General features: G+C 43.9%; 1 protein-coding gene across 6 annotated transcripts in view; it reads left to right on the plus strand.

The window, feature by feature from the left end:
• CCDC125 (coiled-coil domain containing 125) overlaps positions 1–18875 on the plus strand; it is a 53107-nt gene extending 34232 nt beyond the window's left edge. For all 6 annotated transcript variants that reach the window (XM_073014713.1, XM_038010456.2, XM_038010459.2 and 3 more), the window contains 5 exons: positions 172–287; positions 4814–4921; positions 7421–7595; positions 14377–14507; positions 16554–18875. In XM_073014713.1, the coding sequence (XP_072870814.1) occupies positions 172–287; positions 4814–4921; positions 7421–7595; positions 14377–14507; positions 16554–16859 (836 nt within the window). In that variant the 3' untranslated portion in view covers positions 16860–18875. The remainder of the gene's footprint in view (positions 1–171; positions 288–4813; positions 4922–7420; positions 7596–14376; positions 14508–16553) is intronic.
• The last annotated feature ends 2039 nt before the right edge of the window (positions 18876–20914 follow it).

Consider the following 20914-nt stretch of genomic DNA (forward strand, 5'->3'; position numbering starts at 1 on the left):
ATGATCTTACATGATACTCACTATTCTATCCGATAGGTTTTCTGAATGGAGCCAGATCTTGCGGGTAGTGTATTGCTTGTACGAAATGAGTATGTGATGTTGGGGTAACTAGATTGGATAAGGCTGGAGTTAGGCTTCATAATGAATATTTTCTCATATGGCCCTTCCTAGTTTTGAATCAACAGTATCTGGAGGCCCTTGCCATGCTTGATATCAAACAGCAGAAGATGGCTCAGGAAAACATGTGCTGTGATAAAAGTGGCTTTGCAGAGGCTTCAGGTCTTGAGGTAGGTAAGCATGTGGAAAAGCTGAACAGAAGGGACATTTTCTACTTTCCTTTTCTTTGCCCCATTGCCCTTGTGTACACATTCTAGGATAGCACATACTTAGCAATTTGAGGATGAGAGTGAGAGAGGCCCCTGGGTTTGCCCAGGTCGGCTCTTCCAGTCTTGCTGGTTCCATGCCCTTCATACAGGACATTCTTGGACATGAGGGAATGTGCTGGCCACTTCTGCCCCATTTATTTCTTATCTTTACGGTTCTAGCAGAAGCTGTGTTGGTAATGTCTCACAGCTGGGTTGGGGCTTACCATTTGAGTGCTTTCGTACACATTGTTGTATCTGATCTTCATCGGAGTCTTGTGAGGGCTGCAAAGCAGGTCTTATCCCCATTTTAGAGAAGAGGAAACTAAGGCTCAAATTAGTTCAGTTACTTTCCTGAGGTGGCAAGGTCAATCTGGTAAAGCCAGGTTCAGAACAAAAATCTGCTGGTGCAATGCCAATGGCTGGCAATGTGGGAGTTTGGCTAATGAGGTCAGAAGGGGCCTGGGACTCGTACAAAAATAATGGAGCAGTAGAGTGAGGGGGGCAGCCATGCACTTATTGTAGAACTTAGGAAAAATTGGTAATAATAATAGCAAATACCTGCAAAGTCCCGCACAAGTTTAGATGATGTTCTAAGTGCTTTACATACGTTGATATATTTAGTCCACACAACTACCCCGTAAAGTGGGTACTGTTATAATCCCCACTTCACAAATGAGGTAACAGAGGCATTGAGGGGTTAAGTAATTTGCCTGCTGTCACACAGCTAGTGTGTCGTGGAGCTGGGATTTGCAGCCTGTAGACTGAGCTTAGAGCCTGCGCTTTTGAGCACCATGTTCTGCTGCCATGGGTGGAAAACTAGTGTCATAGCAAAAAGGAAAAATACAAGAAACAGTTTAAAGAAAGTTTAGGGACAGGGTGTTTTATGATACTCTTGAGTAGACTGTGGGCCAGCCTTACCTCCAGCCAGGCAGGATCAAGGACCCTGACCCAGCTGATGAGGGAGCACTGAGGTAAGAAGTAGCACTGGGAGTCAGGGGTCCTGGCCGAAACCTGTCGTGATTTATATTGGCCCTTCCCAGGTCTTGGTTGCTTTTGGCAACTTAGGCATGGGCGGTTATGAGGAGTAGGAAAATGAAAAGGGAAAAGACCTTTCTGCCACAGATCCACCATCTGTACATTCAGCTCAACTGAAAGCTCACCCCGTGCCTCACGGTTATCGCTGATGTGAGAAAGAATGTTCCTAAATGGCCTTTACACTAAGGGAGGCAGTGGAATTTTACTCTCTGAAAAGCCTCTAAAATAGGATTATATTTTATGTCAGCTCATCCGTGTGAAATGTACAGCAACAGGAAGATGCTTAGATAACAATTTTATAGTAAATTCCACACAAAACTTTATTATTTATTTATTTTTGGTTTGGTTTGGTTTTTGAGACAGGGCCTCACTCCGTAGCTCAGGCTGGAGTACAGTGGCACAATCATGGCTCTCTGCAGCTTAGACCTCCTGGGCTCAAGTGATCCTCTGACCTCAGCCTCCCAAATAGCTGGGACTATGGGTGCACACCACTATCATACCCAGCTAATTTTTTTTCTTTTTTTTTGTAGAGACGAGGTCTCATGTTGCCCAGGCTGGTCTCGAACTCCTGGGCTCAAGCTGTCTGCCTGCCTCTGCCTCCCAAAGTGCTGGGATTACAGGTGTGAGCCACCACACCTAGCCCATATGAAACTTTAAAATATATGGGCCGGGCACGGTGGCTCATGTCTGTAATCCCAGCACTTTGGGAGGCAGAGGCAGGCAGATCACCTGAGGTCAGGAGTTTGAGACCAGCCTGACCAACATGGAGAAACCCCATCTTCACTAAAACTACAAAATTAGCCTGGCGTGGTGGCGCATGCCTTTAATCCCAGCTACTTGGGAGGCTGAGTCAGGAGAATTGCTTGAACCTGGGAGACTGAGGTTGCGGTGATCTGTGATCACGCCATTGCACTCCAGCCTGGGCAACAAGAGCAAAACTCCCTCTCAAAAAAATAAATAAATAAGTAAATAAATATGGCACAGGCTGGCTGCAGTGGCTCATACCTATAATCCCAGCATTTTGGGAGGCTGAGGCAGGTGGATCATTTGAGGTCAGGGATTCGAGACCAGCCTGACCACCATGGTGAAACCCCATCTCTACTAAAAATACAAAAAAAAAAAAAAAAAAATTAGCTGGGTATGTTGGCACATGCCTATAATCTCAGCTTCAACTTGGGAGGCAGAAGGTGCAGGGAGCTGAGATTGCACCACTGCACTCCAGCCTAGGTGACAGAGCGAGATTCCGTCTCAAAAATAAATAAATAAGAATAAAATAAAATATATGTTGCACTATGTTGTATGATGCCCCTGTGAAATTGGTACATACTGGAATATGTTGGGAAAGTATTTGTGGTTAGCTTTCTGTTTGAGACGGAGTCTTGCTCTGTTGCCCAGGCTGGAGTACAATGGTACAATCTCAGCTCACTGCAACCTCCACCTCCCGGGTTCAAGCGATTCTCCTGCCTCAGCCTCCTAAGTAGCTGGGATTACAGGCACCCACCACCATGCCCAGCTAATTTTTATATTTTTTAGTAGAGGTGGGGTTTCACCATGTTGATCAGGCTGGTCTTGAACTCCTGAACTCAGGTGATACAACCGCCTCAGCCTCCGAAAGTGCAGGGATTACAGGCATGAGCCACCATGCCTGGCCCACTTGTGGTTAGCTTTTAAAGTGGAGTTTTAAAAAGTAAAATTATTATACTACTTTTCTTCAAACTACAGTGGTCAACCAAGTGTCAACCAAAAATAATCAAAGGGATCAGAATCTATTATTTATTTATTTTTGTGACAGAGTTTCACTCTTGTTGCCTGGGGTGGAGTGCAATGCACGGTTTCAGCTCACTGCAACCTCTGCTTCCTGAGTTCAAGTGATTCTCCTGCCTCAGCCTCCCAAGTAGCTGGGATTACAGGCATGAGCCACCACGCCTGGCTAATTTTTGTATTTTCAGTAGAGATGGGGTTTCACCATGTTGGTCAGGCTGGTGTCGAGCTCCTGACCTCAGGTCATCCACCTGCCTTGGCTTGCCAAAGTGCTGGGATTACAATCATGAGCCACCACGCCTGGCCAGAATCTAGTTGAAAGAGTTTATTCAAGCACAAAAGTTGAGGATGGATCACCCAGGGAGGCACAGATTCCAAAGAAGTCAGTGTTTTAGGCCGGTCGTGGTGGCTCACGCCTGTAATCCCAGCACTTTGGGAGGCCAAGGTAGGCAGATCATGAGGTTGGGAGATCGAGACCATCCTGGCTAACAAGGTGAAACCCCGTCTCTACTAAAAAAATTCGCCGGGCATGGTGGCGGGCTCCTGTAGTCCCAGCTACTCGGGAGGCTGAGGCAGGACAACGGTGTGAACCTGGGAGGTGGAGCTTGCAGTGAGCCGAGATCGCGCCAGTGCACTCCAGTCTGGGTGACAGAGTGAGACTCTGTCTCAAAAAAAAAAAAAAAAAAAAACAGCCGGTGTTCTAAAGTGTAGAAGTTTTGGCTGGCCTATATGGACAATGTTTAGGGAAGTTTAACAGAATTCCAACATCTTTTGATGCTATGGTTTAGTGCATAGTTACAGAGATCTTATTAGTTGAGGTGATTGTTTTCTTTTGGGGAAGGTATATTTAACATTCCACACTGAAAATGTAACAGCCCTGGGGTTCTTTTGGAAGTCATCTAGTCTGAGTTAGGTATAGGAAAATAAGACAGCTAATCTATAACAGAGGTCAGTGATGGAAGCAGAAAGGTCTGGTCTCTGGTCTCTCCTCCTCATTTACAGAACAAGAACAACAAGGAAGAGGGTTACTCTCTAATCTAGAAGCAGAATTTCAAACATGCTGCCTGACTCAGTCTCCAGGGCTTAACTTCATCCTTGGCATAAGTTTGGATGGTGCTAAAGTTTTATTCTTTTACACAGGAATGAATCATATTTAAAAAAATTTTTTTAGGAGTGGAGGGATGACTGTTTTTCTCATTGATATATTTAAATTCCCTTGGCATTTCTGAGTAAATGACTCTCCTTAGAGGAAATTGGCAGTAGTGAATGCCGGGCGTCAGGGCCACACTGTCACAGGAAAGGTGTGCTGTGGATGTTAGTGTTAACCATATTGTTAGGCTAAACTCTTGCCAAGGACTCAGACCTATAGGAGAGTGGTGCCAGGATTAAAGGTTTTAAGAGTGAGATGAAGGAAAGTGAAATTCCCTTCTGTGTTCCAAATCATGACATTCCTTTCGTTGTTTGTAGTTAATTTCCATTTGTATTCTAAGATCCCAGTCTCAGCTTTCTTCTATTTTTTTTTCTTTCCAGTTTTTTTGGATCAGATGCCTGAGTAGTAGTGTGCATGGGTATGTGCATAAATGCCCCTGTGTTTGTGTGCAGCTAAAACAGTGCAACACTTAGTAACAGGAGCAATGTTTTTCAATTCAAAGCTTGCAGTCCTCGGAGCCTGCCTTTGTCATGGGCCCGGAGGGAACCCCTGTTCTTGTGCCAGAATGGCAGCGTCCACTCGGAAACTGCTTCTTCAGCTCAAACAAGAGGTATTGCATTATCGCAACAGCAAAAGCTTTAGTTTTGTTTCTCTGTTAATAGCAGAATAAATGGACATGTTTGCAATAATTAACTTCATTTTAGTAGTTATTGACTATGGCACTTATGCTTAGTTTTTATGTGATAGCATCAGCTTATCAACTGGATTTTGTTTACCTGGTTCCAAAATACAAATATTAATAGTACTTGGGACAGGGTGCAGGGGCTCACGCCTGTAATCCCAGCACTTTGGGAGGCTAAGACAGGCAGATCACCTGAGGTCAGGAGTTTAAGACCAGCCTGGCCAACATGGTGAAACCACGTCTCTACTAAAAACACAAAAAATTAGCCAGGTGTGTTGGCAGGCACCTGTAATCCCAGCTACTTGGGAGGCTGAGGCAGGAGAATCCCTTGAACTGGGGAGGCAAAGGTTGCAGTGAGCTGAGATTGCACCACTGCACTCCAGCCTAGGCAACAAGAGCGAAACTCCTTCTCCAAAAAAAAAAAAAAAAAAAGTACTTGGCATGTTATTTGAAGCCTAAAGTCGTTTGCCTATGTGTATAATTAATATTCCTAAAATTTATATTGTTCTCATCTGTACATGACCCTAAAATTACTATATAATAGAAGGAAAATGTACATTTATGCTTAAAATCACTAGGATCAGCAACACTGATTAATGGAGAGATAAGCATGGAGTGTATTTGAACAGCAGCAGCAAGGCACAGTGAAAGGAACCTTTGTACCAGCCAGACCTAGGTTTACATCTTTGCTCCACCATTTAGTAGCTGTGTGGCTTTGGATAGGGGAGGTCTCAGTTTTCCTACTATGTTAAGTGGAGGGTAATAACTACCTTGGATGGTTGTTGTGAGGAAATAGACATAACATGTTTAGCACAGCACCAGGAACATGCCAGACATTAATTCAAATGATAGCTGCCATTATATTTAGTCTTTACTTACAAATACAGTAGTACATGGACCATAATTCTAAAATGTTTTACCTTTATTGAAGGTATGGAGTTTAAAGTCCTTAGGTGTGGCAAACCACCATGGCACGCGTTTACCTAGGTAACAAACCCGTATCCTGCACCTGTATCCTAGAACTTAAAATAGAATAAAATAGGACACAATTAAATTTTTAAAAATTAAAGTGTTTTTTTTGTGTGTGTTTTTTTGTTTGTTTTGAGACAGAATCTCGCTCTGTTGCCCAGGCTGGAATGTAGTGGTGCAATCTCGGCTCACTGCAACCTCCGCCTCCTGGGTTCAAGTGATTCTTTGCCTCAGGCTCCTGAGTAGCTGGGATTACAGGCGCCTGCCACCACTCCCGGCTAATTTTTGTATTTTTAGTAGAGACGGGCTTTCACTATGTTGGCCAGGCTGGTCTCGAACTCCTGACCTCATGATCAGCCCACCTCGGCCTCCCAAAGTGCTAGGATTACAGGTATGAGCCACCGCGCCCAGCCAAAATAAAGTCTTTAAAGTATATAGGAAAGCCAACAGTTGGACAGTAGCCATTCATTAAGAAAAGCATTAGGGGACAATGGGTCACGCCTGTAATCCCAGCACTTTGGGAGGCCGAGGTGGGAGAATCACTTGAGCCTAAGACGTCACAGTTACAGTGAGCCATGTTCACACCACTGCACTCTAGCCTGGGTGACAGAGTGAGACAGCCTGTCTCAAAAACAAAAACAAAGGCCGGGCGCGGTGGCTCATGCCTGTAAACCCAGCACTTTGGGAGGCCGAGGCAGGCGGATTGCCTGAGCTCAGGAGTTCGAGACCAGCCTGGGCAACACAGTGAAACCCCATCTCTACTAAAATACAAAAAATTAGCCAGGTGTGGCAACATGTACCTGTAGTCCCAGCTCCTTGGGAGGCTGAGGCAGGAGAATTGCTTGAACCCAGGAGGCGAAGGTTGCAGTGAGCTTAGATCACGACACTGCACTCCAGCCTGGGTGACAGAGTGAGTCTCCATTAAAAAAGAAGAAGAAGGAGAAGGAGAAGGAGAAGGAGAAGAAGGAGGAGGAGGAGGAGAGGGAGAGGGAGAGGAAGAAGAAGGAAAAGAAAAACATGAGATTACATTGATCAAAGTCAAGGTCATCTATGCGAAGTATCTGAAAGGTGGTATTCATCATTATTTTCAGTGGTGTGGTCTGGAATGGCCAAAGCTGAGTTGAAATGCAGCCTTTGGCATCCTCCTATCTTTCATGCTGGGCCCTTTCTCCCAGGACTTGAGCAGGACACACACACAGGGCCTGCGTGGGGTAATGAGGTCCAGGGGTTAGATTACCAGGCAGTTGACAGGCATCACAAGGGAAACTGCTGATAATCTGGATCAGAGTAAATTGCTACTGCAGAAGTAGCAAGTATTAATTAGTGTAAGCAGATAAACTAGATCAAACACAGGCAATAGACCAGTGCTAGGCAGGGAGATTGCATGTGTTAATTTGATTCAGCAAGAATTGTTCTGGTTTTGCCTCTAACACCTCCCAAACTTTCTTTCAAAACCAGTTGCAACTTTTGCAGAAGAGTAAAGAAGAAGCTTACGTGATGGCAGATGCTTTCAGAATTGCATTTGAGCAACAATTAATGAGGAGAAATGACCAGGCACTACAATTGACACAAATGGCTAAAATGTGTAAAAAAGCAACAAAATGGACGAATTGGAAGCACCTTAAAGAGGATGGTAACTATGAATTATAATGGCAATAAGTAGGTGTAATTTTAATTATTTTGTTTATAATACAAGTTGATAAAGCACACTTAATCCAGTGTGGGCAAATATAATTGAAACTTCACATATGGTTGTGGTTTACTTAAATATTTAGCAACTATGGAAAAAAAGGAGTCATTGGATATTACATGTGCAGATGAACTATTGGAATCCACAAACCATAACATAACAGGAATATCCCTTTTCTAGTATTCTTCTGTTTCATTTAAATAAGACCATGTTTAGTGGAAAAACTTTATAATGAAAGCGCTCGGTGATTAAAGGGAGACTGCCAAGAAGGAAGTAAAGTGAAACATGTCATTGAAACATGACATTAAATGGATCTAATTAAACTTTATTGAAATATATGCTTCTGAGAAGGAAATTGAGGAATACAGGAAAAACCTTAGGTTGGACAAATTAATAAAATATTCTTAGAAAAAATGAAGCAGAAATTTAGGTTTAGGTTTTGGTTCATGAGCCCATCAAAAGTTCATGGCCAGGCCGGGTGCGGGTAGCTCACGTCTGTAATCCCAGCACTTTGAGAGGCTGAGGAGGGTGGATCACCTGAGGTCAGGAGTTCAAGAACAGCCTGGCCAACATAACAAAACTCCATCTCTACTAACAACACAAAAATTAGCTGGGTGTGGTAGCATACGCCTATAATCCCAGCTGCTCAAGAGGCTGAGGCAGGAGAATCACTTGAACCCAGGAGGCAGAGGTTGCAGTGAGCTGAGATCGTGCCACTGCACTGGCACGATGAGACTCCGTCTCAAAAAAAAAAAAAGTTAATGATCAATTGAGTATTATTATATCCGTGTATTAAAAAATATATTAAAATAGCATGAGAGAAATGAAGTAGATCTTCCAGTATAAACAAAGTAGCTGTTATTTTTTAGAAATCTTAGTTTCTCTTAGTTGATATCAATTTTTATTTATCAGTATTCTGTAGAATTCAATTATATTGCTTCAATTTAAAATGTCAAATTATAATTTGAAACCATTTATCAGTTGAGAAAGAGTCAAGTGAAGTTTATAAGAATTTTAAATGTTTTGTAGAAAAGTTCTAGGATGACTGTATTTCTAAATATTTTCTTATCTGTCAGATCTATAATTCTAATCCTAATATCTCTTATATTCAGATGAATTTAGAAAGACTAATACACATATTGTAATATTTAAAATGATCTTAAGGGAACACCATCATAGAAAATATTTAAAATGAAACCTGGCCGGGCGCAGTGGCTCACACCTGTAATCCCAGCACTTTGGGAGGCTGAAGTGGGTGGATCATTTGAGGTCAGGAGTTTGAGACCAGCCCGGCCAACATGGTGAAACCCTGCCTCTACTAAAAATACAAAAATTAGCTGGGTGTGGTGGCAGGTGCCTGTAGTCCCAGCTACTTGGGAGGCTGACGCAGGAGAATGGTGTGAACCCGGGAGGCAGAGCTTGCAGTGAGCCAAGACCATGCCACTTCACTCCAGCCTGGGCGACAGAGTGAGACTCTGTCTCAAATAAATAAATAAATAATACAAAAATTAGCTAGTCATCGTGGCACTCACCTGTAATCCCAGCTACTCGGGAAGCTGAGGCAGGAGAATCACTTGTATCTGGGAGACGGAGGTTGTAGTGAGCCAAGATCGTGCCAATGTACTCCAGCCTGGGTGACAGAGCGAGAGACTGTATCTCAAAAAATAATAATAATAATAATCATAAAATGAAACCTTTATAGTAGATAGCCATTTTGTTTGAAATATTTCTTTTCAAACAGTATATATTACTAATCGTGTAGGAGTCAGCTGTTACTAATTTTAGTTTCGTTAACTAAGCTTTCCTCCTTTTCTTTGCTGAAAAGGGTAAGAAGTGATGCAGAGGGATGATAGAAATAGAAGCAGTAAATCAGAACTACAGAGTAGGGAAAAGCAGATCATAGAAACTACATGTTTGGAGTGTTCATTAGATGGAAGCCAGGGCAAAACAGGAAAATACAATGTTTTATAACATTCATTCTGAGAAAGTCATTCATATTATCCTGAAATTCATTTCTAAAAATGTTTTCTGATGTGAAACTTTTGAGAAAATATAATGGCTAAATTGCCAACAATGTTTTAGCTTCTTTCTTTTTTTTTTTTAGACAGGATCTTGCCCTGTTGCCCAGGCTGGAGTGCAGTGGTGTGATCATGATTCACTGCAGCCTCTACCTCATGGGCTCAAGCAATCCTCCCACCCCAGCCTCCCTAGCAGCTGGGACTATAGGCACGTGCCACCATGTCAGGCTAAATGTTGTATTTGTTTGTAGAGATGAGGTCTCACTATGTTACCCAGGCTGGTCTCAAACTCCTGGGTTCAAGCGGTCCTCCCTCCTCGGCCACCCAAAATGCTGGGATTATAGATGTGATCCATTGCACCTGGCCAACAGTGTCTTATAATAAATACAAAATAATGTATTTGGATAATATGGTCATTTTCTATAATAATCTCTTGATAAAAGCTGATGGTGCAACTTTAATGTTCAACCCAGGGAAAAAGCTAACATGGTCCATGTGTTTAGCCTTTTAGGAATCAGTGGAAAACACTAAGAATATGGACCACATCTATATGTAGATAATCTTCCTCAGACACCTCCTCTCAAGCCCTTGATAGCAGGTGGATTGTAAACTCCTCTTTGAGGACAGCCCTGGTGTTTTGTGCTAATTGAGGGCAGATGTTCTTAGAAAGTCAGATTGTAAATATTTGTTTGTTTTGATAGAAGTGGAAAGAAAAGTGATGGGAAAAAGAAGAGGCAGGCCAGGCACGGTAGCTCACGCCTGTAATCCGAGCACTTTGGGAGGCCGAGACGGGCGGATCACGAGGTCAGGAGATCGAGACCATCCTGGCTAACACGTTGAAGCCCCGTCTCTACTAAAAAAAATACAAAATATTAGCCGGCCATGGTGGCGGGCGCCTGTAGTCCCAGTTACTCGGGAGACTGAGGCAGGAGAATGGTGTGAACCCGGGAGGCGGAGCTTGCAGTGAGCCAAGATTGCGCCACTGCACTCCAGCCTGGGCGACAGAGTGAGACTCCCTTTCAAAAAAAAAAAAAGAAAAAGAAAAAGAAAAAGAAGAGACAAAAGGGAAAGTCAGGGTTAAAGTAATCTTAGTCTTATGAAAGCCAGTCAGGCCCTGTCACCTCATGCAAGGCCTGCCACCCTGCATGGAGCTTGGCCATTAGGATAGTGCAGCATAGACAAAGCTGCATTTTTCTCAGGAGCTAGATTCATACTCATTTCAGCACTTGAGAATATGTTCCTTTGATTTTCCATAATTCCTGACTTTCTCAGCGTAAGAGACAGGAGAAACCAAAGTGTCTTCCTGTTCACACAGCACTCACCACTCAGCTCAGTGCTTCTGACACCAGATGTTGAGGGTGGGGGTTCCCCACACACCAGCTGGGTATCCTATCATTTCCCTCAATTCTCCCACTGTCTACCTGGAGTTAGAGTCACGTCCCGTAGGTTAAAGGCTCAGTCCCACAAGGTGGCCTGCACTCCAAATGCCAGTCAAAAGCACGGGGTTGTCTCCGCTGCTCCTGACTGACTGGCTGTATGTACACTGGGCCTCCCATGTCGCCCTCCTCAGGCTCCACTGATTTGCTAGGACTCCTCACAGAACTCCGGGAACCACTTCTGTTTACCAGTTTATTATAAATGATCTTACGAAGGATGAAGATGAACAGCCGGATGAAGATATGGACAGGGCAAGGCACGTGGGAAGGGATGCTGTCTGTGGCGCACCACCCCTCAGGAACCTCACATGCTCAGCTCTCTGGAAGCTCCCCAGACCCTTTTGGGTTTCTATGGAGGCTTCATTACAGGGACATGGTATATCATTGGCCATTGGTGATCAACTCAACCTTCAGCCCCTCTCTCTTCCCTGGAGTTTGGGGACTGGGGCTGAAAGTTCCAGCTTTCTTTCTTTTTCTTTTTTTTTTTTGAGATGGAGTCTCGCTCTGTCGCCCAGGCTGGAGTACAGTGGCGCGATCTCAGCTCACTGCAAGCTCCGTCTCCCGGGTTTACGCCATTCTCCTGCCTCAGTCTCCTGAATAGCTGGGACTACAGGGACCCGCCACCACGCCCAGCTAATTTTTTGTATTTTTAGTAGAGACGGGGTTTCACTGTGTTAGCCAGGATGGTCTCGATCTCCTAACCTTGTGATCCACCCGCCTAGGCCTCCCAAAGTGATGGGATTACAGGCATGAGCCACCACGTCCGGCCTGAAAGTTCCAGCTTTCTAATCACAAGATTGGTTCCCCTGACAACCAGCCCCCATCCTGAGGCTATCCAGGAGCCCACCAAGAGCCTCATTAGAACAAAAGATGCTCCTATTACCCAGGAAATACCAAGGGAGTTAGGTGCTCCATGTCAGATGCTCCTAGCACTCAGGAAATTACACTCTTAGGAATTGTGTGTTAGGAACTGGGGTCAAAGACCAACTATGAGAAAAAATTCACCTAACACCCCTATCTACTAGGATTTTAGGAGTTCTGTGTCAGGAACTGAGGGCAAAGACCAAATATATATTTCTTATATTACAACATCACACTCAGCTATTGACAAACCTGAGGAAGAGTCCCACAAAAAATATAATTCAGAGGGGTATTGCTACCAATATTTGAGTTCCAGTAAGGCACTGAGAGAGACTGAAGGCAGAATTTTAAATAATTGATTTAGGCCGGGCATGGTGGCTCATGCCTGTAATCCCAGTGGTTTGGGAGCCTGAGGCAGGAGGATTGCTTGAGCTCAGGAGTTTGAGACCAGCCTGGGCAACATAGGGAGACCCTGTCTGTATTTAAAAAAAAAAAAAAAATTAGCCAAGCATGGTGGTATATACCTATGGTCCCAGCTACTAGGGAGGCTGAAGTGGGAGGACCGCTTGAGCCTGGGAGGCTGAGGCTGCAGAGAGTCATGATCCCACCACTGCAGTCCAGCCTGGGTGATGGAGCAAGACCCTGTCTCAAAAAAAAATTGATGGCCAGGCGAGGTGGCTCACACCTGTAATCCCAGCACTTTAGGAGGCCGAGGCGGGCGGATCATCTGAGGTCGGGAGTTTGAGACCAGCCTGACCAACATGAAGAAACCCCGTCTCTACTAAAATACAAAATTAGCTGGGTGTGGTGGCACAACCCTGTAATCCCAGCTACTTGGGAGGCTGAGGCAGGAGAAACGTTTGAACCCAGGAGGCAGAGGTTGTAGTGAGCCAAGATCGCACCATTACACTCCAACCTGGGCGACAAGAGCGAAACTCCGTCTCAAAAAAAAAAAAAAAAAAAAGATTAATCTCTCACAGCTTTTATAAATCTATACAAGTTTCGGTAGTTCCTTCTCAGTTTCTCAGTGACAAGACTTTAATTCATTTTATTGGTATATTTCAGTACTCTGAAGAGGTGTGGGGTGACACAGATTATTTTTATGTTTAGTAACACTTTTAATATCAACTTTCTTTTTGATATGGCAGTTTAGACAAGTTTTCAGAAGTAGTTTATAAGCATACTTCTTTCTTTCTTCGTTTTTCACTTTTGGGGTTTTTTTTTTTGGTCTTAAACTCCTGGGTTTAAGCAGTCCTCCAGACTACCAGCTTGAGCCATCACACTGAGCTATTGCTTTTTTTAGACTGAAAATAGGGACACAGATTCATCCACTCATCAAAGTGTCAGTTTCTCTGACTTCTGTTTGCCACAGCTCCTCATGGAAGGGGTCAGGGCCACCCTCGTCACTGTGGTCTTTCAGGATTGGTGGGAAGGGGATCTCCCCTCATCTGCTCTCAGTTTCCCAGTAAACCACTTTTGGAGAATATTCCAAAAACATTCTTGAAATTTTCCTTGTACAATCTGAGATTTTGTGCCTTCTGCAAATTACTTCCCTTCAATGGATGAAGAAGGACATCAGTGATGTCAGCACATGAACTATTAACTATTATGCTAATACCTGGGCAGGGCCTTTGACAATTGTGGTATTTTTGTTTTGTTTTGTTTTGGTGGTGGTAAAATATATCTGAAGTTTACTATTTGAACTGTTTTTTAGTGGCATTAAGTACATTCACATTGTAATGTTACCTTCCTCACCATCCAGCTCCAGAGCTTTTTCATCTTTCTTTACAGAGACCCTGTCACATGAAACAGTAACTCCTCACTTCCCCTTCCCCAGCCCCTGTGATTTATTATTTAATGGCACAGTTCCCTGAGGAGAAAGTAATACTATTCTCATTTTAGAGATGAGGAAATCAAGCTGAGAAAACTCACCCGAGGTCATACAGTTAGTAAGTGGCTACATGAGGATTCAAGTCCAGGTCTTTGCGGTTCAGAAGCAGAGTTTGCATGGCCCAGAGACCCCTGTGGCCTGCAGACATGTTTTGTTAGGTCTGCTTAGTGTATTCAAACAGTAAGACTAGTGGCTGACATTTAGAATTGGAAGATGTCATGACAGATCTGCATTTCTGGCTGCTCTTGAAGACTGTGATGATCCAGTGACATGGACTGCGTTCTTGTGTGGCCTCTGTGTCAGCTGGCACAGAGGGGCGGCTGTGCCGCATGGCAGGGCGGCAGTCTTGCTGCCTCTCACCTGCATTGCTCCTGGTTCTGAAGGCCGTGCTCTGCCCACTACATTCCACTGTGTGCTCCTGGACTCACTTGTCCTAGAGGTCAAGTTACCTCTTTTGCTGGAAGTATATCAGTGAAGATATTTTAATGTCTCAGCTGGATTTTCATGTTCAATTTTAGGATTTCCATCACCAAGGAGTAAGAAGACCTTTGGGCAGAGACTCCTGGGAATGCGCCCTTCAGAAAACAGTTCTAAGAGGATGGAAGACCAGGACAGTCCTCAAGAGGTCCTTAAGATGCTCATAGATTTGGTTAGTGTCTTTGCTTTCTTTTATTTTGCAAGTTATGATTAAGCCAAGCTTGTCCATCCCACGGTCTGTGGGCTGCATGCAGCCCAGGACAGCTTTGAATGCGGCCCAACACAAATTCGTAAACTTTCTTAAAACATCATGAGATCTTTTTGAGATTTTTTTTTTTTTTTTTTTTTTAGTTCATCAGCTATCATTAGTGTTAGTGTATTTTTTTTTTGTTTTGTTTTGTATGTTTGTTTTTTGTTTGTTTGTTTGAGACAGCGTCTCGCTCTGTCGCCCAGGCTGGAGTGCAGTGGCGCAATCTCGGCTCATTGCAACCTCCACCTCCCGGGTTCAAGCGATTTTCCTGCCTCAGCCTCCCGAGTATCTGGGACTGCAGGCGCCCACCACCATACCTGGTTAATTTTTTGTGCGTTTTTTTAGTAGAGACAGAGTTTCACCATGTTGGCCAGGCTGGTCTTGAACTCCTGACCTCAAGTGATCTGCCCGTGTTGGCCTGCCAAAGTGCTGGGATTACAGGCGTGACCCACTGCACCCGGCCAGTGTTAGCGTATTTTGTGTGTGGCCCAAGACAATTCGTCTTCTTCCAGTGTGGCCCAGGGAAGCCAAAAGATGGGACACCCCTGGGTTAAGCTAATCTATTTGCTTCCTGTTCATTCAACTCTTTCTCTCTCGACCTGCACTTGCCTTCTATGCCCTTTTCCCAGTTGGCATACCAGACTCCACCTTCATGATCTTTATCTCCTTCAGCTCCTCTTTTCCCATCATCCATATTCTTTCTGTGCAGGTTTAAAGGCTCCATCTCGGAAAACAGGGGTTCCTGTAGTTAACTCCAGCTAGCTTGGCCGTCTGCATTTATATATGTACAGTTTGTGACAAGACTGCCTGTTTATTGAGGTATTTTTAAAGTGTTCAAGGTATTTCCTCATACATTATATCCTTTAATCATCACCACAATCAGTCCTGAAATCAGTCCTGCTACCCACATTCCACAGATGACTCGACTAAGACACTGAGACTCAGGTTATATGAACATACTTATCTCTAGACTGTTCTATATTTCCATACAAATATATGACAGCAATTTTATATACAAATAACTTCAACATTCTTTTGTAAATATACACGCTGATATATTTTTTATATGTTGATATCTATGTATACACGCTTCATATAGATCTATATTTTCCCTTCATTTCCAGATGACTTGCAAAATTTTCGATGCTGTCTTCTGTTCTTTTAAAAAGTAATTGTTGGCACTGGGCGCGGTGGCTCACGCCTGTAATCCCAGCACTTTGGGAAGCCGAGGCGGGTGGATCATGAAGTTGGGAGATTGAGACCATCCTGGCTAACACGGTGAAACCCCGTCTGTACTAAAAATACAAAAAATTAGCCAGGTTTGGTGGCTGGCACCTGTAGTCTCAGCTACTTGGGAGGCTGAGACAAGAGAATGGTGTGAACCCGGGAGGGCGGAGCTTGCAGTGAGCCAAGATCGCACTACTGCACTCCAACCTGGGTGACAGAGTCAGATTCCATCTCCAAAAAAAAAAAAAAAAAAAAAAAAAAAATCGTCTGCCTGGCATGGTGGCACACATCTGTAATCCCAGCACTTTGGGAGGCCGAGGCGGGTGGATCACTTGAGGCTAGGAGTTCAAGACCAGCCTGACTCCATCTCTACTAAAAATACAAAAATTAGCCAGGTGTGGTGGTGCATGCCTGTAGTCCCAGCTACTGTACTCAGGAGGCTGAGGCCCGAGAATCACTTGAGCCTGGGAGGCAGAGGCTGCAGTGAGCCAAGATGGCACCACTGCATCCAGCCTGGGCAACAGAGCCAGACTCTGTCTTAAAAAAAAAAAAAAAGAATCGTGAATAACATGTAGTATAATGTTTGGGGATCAGGTGATACCTAATTTATTCATACTGATGGACAGATCAATATGAATATTAGGGTTGAACATTTTGATAAAATAGTACAATACTCCTTTCTCTGAATATATTCTGTGATTTATTGACTAACTTGTACATGTTTAATTTCTGTGCATGCAGCTGAATGATAAAGAAGAAGCTTTGGCTCATCAAAGAAAAGTTAGTTACATGCTTGCTCGGGCACTGGAAGACAAAGACACTGCCTCAAAAGAGAATAAAGAAAAAAATCCTACAAAAGAGAATTTCCCTTTCAACAACCCCCGGCATAAGACTTCAGAATTCTGTGTTTTGGGTGATCCTGTACATTCAAGTGTCCACATTTCAAATTCTGTGGGCTGCATTTGTTCAATCCAGCACTCTCAAATAGATCCAAACTATAGAACTCTTAAAAGATCCCATTCTTTGCCATCAAATATCATATTTTAAAGACAAGCCAGTTGAAATTGGAACTGAGAGTTGTTTATATCAAGAGACTTTGAAAAATGATTTTGTAAATTTTTCTGCATCTTGAGAAGTTGTATGTTTCCTAGGTATTTCTAAATTTTAGGAGGTCGCTTAAATATTTTCTACATTTTCTTTTTCTTCTTTTGAGATGGAGTCTTGCTCTGTTGCCCAGGCTGGAGTGCAGTGGCGTGACTCGGTTCATTGCAACCTCTGCCTCCCGGTTCAAGCAATTCTCCTGCCTTAGCCTCCCGAGTAACTGGGATTACAGGCATGTGCCACCACGCCCAGCTAATTTTTGTATTTTTAGTAGACCACGGGGTTTTACCATGTTGGCCAGACTGGTTTCAAACTCCTGACCTCAAGTGATCCGCCTGCCTTGGCCTCCCAAAGTGTTGAGATTACAGGCGTGAGTCACTGCACCCAGCCTATTTTCTACAAGAAATTAGTATTCCGTGTTGACATTTTATTTATAAATTACATTACTGTATTTATTTTATTTACAAATTACATTACAGGCCGGGCAAGGTGGCTCATGCTTGTAAATCTCAGCACTTTGGGAGGCTGAGGCAGGTAAGTCACCTGAGGCTGGAGTTCGAGACCAGCCTGATCAACATGGAGAAACCCCGTCTCTACTAAAAATACAAAAACTTAACTGGGCATAGTGGCGCATGCCTGTAATCCTAGCTACTCTGGAGGCTGAGGCAGGATAATCACTTGAATCTGGGAGTGGTAGGTTGTGGTGAGCCGAGATTGCGCCATTGCACTCCAGCCTGGGCAACAAGAGTGAAACTCTGTCTCAAAGGAAAAAAAAAAAAAAATTAGTGTTTGCCAACATCCTATAACAAAAAATGATTTTTGGGGAAAAAAAAAATATTTAAGTATTTTGATTGACTATAGGGATCTTAGATTGGCTAAATCAACAATATAACAATGTATCTTAATGCTCTAAGAAGTAACAATACCTAGGAGTGACTGAATGTTAATTTTTGGAATACATTTATCTTATTTGCCTTTTTCGATAATTTTCATTTACCATATAAAGTTTAGAAATAGCAATTTCCTTAACTTCAATAAGACAGTTACGATGGTGGGACCTTGGCAGAGTATATTGAGTCATTGCCGGCTGCCTTCATGGCTTCTTGTCAGGGTAGTAACATTTTGCAGCCAAATCTGCAGATTTGTAGCCAAGTCTACAAAGTACTTAACAGCTCTTTTCATTGCATCCCGTGAGATGGTTGTGATGATCCAGGAAATGGGGTCTCAGGAATCTTAAGTTGCCTGAGCCGAGGTGATTTCTAGGAGTGTTTGTGGTGAGTTGGGGTGTGTGGGGTGGGGTGTGTGTGTAGACAGGGTCCCACTGTGTTGCTCAGGCTGGTCCCAAACTCCTGGCCTCAAGGGATCCTCCTGCCTCAGCCTCTCAAAGTGCTAGGATTACAGGCATAAATTACCACAACTCAATAAAAAAGTGTTTAAAAATTTACAAAGCTCATATTTGATCCAGCTAGGATTTTAGCCTGTACATTTATATTTCTTGTAGGCTGGTGCACAGATATCTTAAATGGCTACTAATTGCTGCTCTGCATATGAAAACAAATGGCTATCAAGACTGGAGGCAGTGGCTCACAGATCTGGTCTGAATCTCATGAGTCCAGACCAGTCCGGAGTTCAAAACCAGCCTGGGTAACATGGTGGAACCCCATCTATACAAAAACTCAGCAAGGCATGGTGGCATGCACCTGTTGTCCCAGCTACTCAGGGGGCTGAGGCAGGAGAATGATGGCATGAGCCCAGGAGCTTGAGGCTGCAGTGAGCTGTGATCGTGCCATTGCACTCCAGCCTGAGTGACAGAGGGAGACCCGTCTCCAAAAAAAAAAAAAAAAAGGCCATCAATATAAAAATGTTTATCTAAACTACTGTACATCCATACAATGGAATACTCTACAAAATGGAGCGATCCATACGATATAGCAAATGAATAAAGCAAAATGCATGGGTTGACAGCTGTTGTGATACCTCAGTTCTTGTCGTCTTGGTTTAAAACAATTTAAACAAAAGACAGCAAAGGAGATGTGGCATAATTTATTGCAAGAGAAAGGAATATTTTGAAAGTTAGGTGCAGAAGAGACAGTACACCTGAGAGAGAGAGAGAATTCAGGGCCAGCTGCTCGTAAGGGTGAGACAGCATTGATTATTGCTGGAGAAACTCCCTTTATGGGAGTTTTGCATTGTTATTCATGAGGTGAGAAGAGGTGTTGCTAGTAATCATGTCCTGGGTAGTCCTCTGCACAGGCGCAGTAGCTGTTCACGCTTGTTCATACATCACGTCTCATTAGCATCTTAAATTTCCACCTAGAGGTGTGTTTATTATTATAATGTGAAAAGGATCAGTTTGAGGACAGGTAAAATCTAAATGTGCATGCTACCTAGAAGGGAAAGTCCCTACTGAAGATAGCTTGCTTGAATGAGTTCAATTACAATGTGAATGCTGAGGTTTATTGTGTTGGCTGCACGGTCATGAGAACATGGTCATTTCCTTGACTACCTGATATAGTTTGGCTGTGTCCCCACCCAAGTCTCATTTTGGATTGTAATCCCCTAATCCCCCCATGTTGAAGGAGGGATTCGGTGGTAGGTGACTGGATCATGGGGGTGGTACCCCCCCATGCTGGTCTCATGATTGTGAATTCTCACGAGATCCGATAGTTTTATACATGGTAGTCTCTCCTGCTGCCATGTAAAACATGCCTGCTTCCCCTTCTGCCAAGACTAAGTTTCCTGAGGCCTCCCCAGCCATGTGGAACTGTGAGTCAATTAAACCTCTTTCCTTTATAAATTTCTCAGTCTTGGGTAGTATCTTTATAGCAGTGTGAGAATGGACTAATACACTCCTATCCTGCCTCATGTGTTAAGACACATTTTATGAGTGTCCTCAGATGCCTTTGGCACTATTATCTCCCGGACCCTTAGCTGCTTGGCTGCTTCCCCCTTGGCAGTTCCCCGTCTACACACACACACACAGATGAAGAAATCAGACAGATCTGAAGCACAAGTGGGTTTGATGCATTGCTGCTGGCTCATAGATGGTGAATGCCACAGGACAAAGGCATGGAAGCTTCCTTAAGCAACTGAGAGACCCTGGGCTAACAGTCAAAGGGGAAATGGGGACAATGGAGCATAAGAATTATAAGAACTGCATGAGCGGCCGAGCGCGGTGGCTCACGCTTGTAATCCCAGAACTCTGGGAGGCCGAGGCAGGCGGATCACGAGGTCAGGAGATTGAGACCATCCTGGCTAACATGGTGAAACCCCGTCTCTACTAAAAATACAAAAAATTAGCCAAGTGTGGTGGCAGGTGCCTGTAGTCCCAGCTACTCGGGAGGCTGAGGCAGGAAAATGGCATGAACCCAGGAGGCAGAGCTTGCAGTGAGCCGAGATTGCACCACTGCACTCCAGCCTGGGCCACAGAGCGAGACTTGTCAAAAAAAAAAAAAAAAAAAAAAACACCGGATGAGCTTGGTAGCCCAGGGGCCTCCAAATAAAAGTATTATCTAAAACCTTGATTTTGGCCTTGTGAGACCCTAAGCAGGAAACACAGCTGAGCCAGATACATGACCTACAGAACTGTGAACTAATACATTTGTGTTACTTTAATTAGCTGGACATGGTGGTACACATTTGTAATCCCAGCTACTTGGGAGGCTAAGGTGGGAGGACTGCTTGAACCCCAGGATTCGGAGGTTGCATTGAGCTGAGATTGGACCACTGCACTCCAGCCTGGGCAACAGAGCAAGACTCTGTCTCATTAAAAAAAAAAAAATTAACCAGGCATGGTAGTGTGCACCTGTAGTCCCAGCTACTGGGGAGGCTGAGGTGGGAGGATGGCTTGAGCCCAGGAGTTCGAGGCTGCAGTGAGTCATGATTGTACTACTACACTCCAACCTGGGCAACAGAGTGAGACTATCTCACAAAAAAAGAAAGGAGAGAAGAGATTCTATCCATGTATATACAATTTTGAGACTCAAAACAATGCTGTACAT

The sequence above is a fragment of the Chlorocebus sabaeus genome, chromosome 4 (genome assembly GCF_047675955.1).
Source record: "Chlorocebus sabaeus isolate Y175 chromosome 4, mChlSab1.0.hap1, whole genome shotgun sequence".
Taxonomy (NCBI): domain Eukaryota; kingdom Metazoa; phylum Chordata; class Mammalia; order Primates; family Cercopithecidae; genus Chlorocebus; species Chlorocebus sabaeus.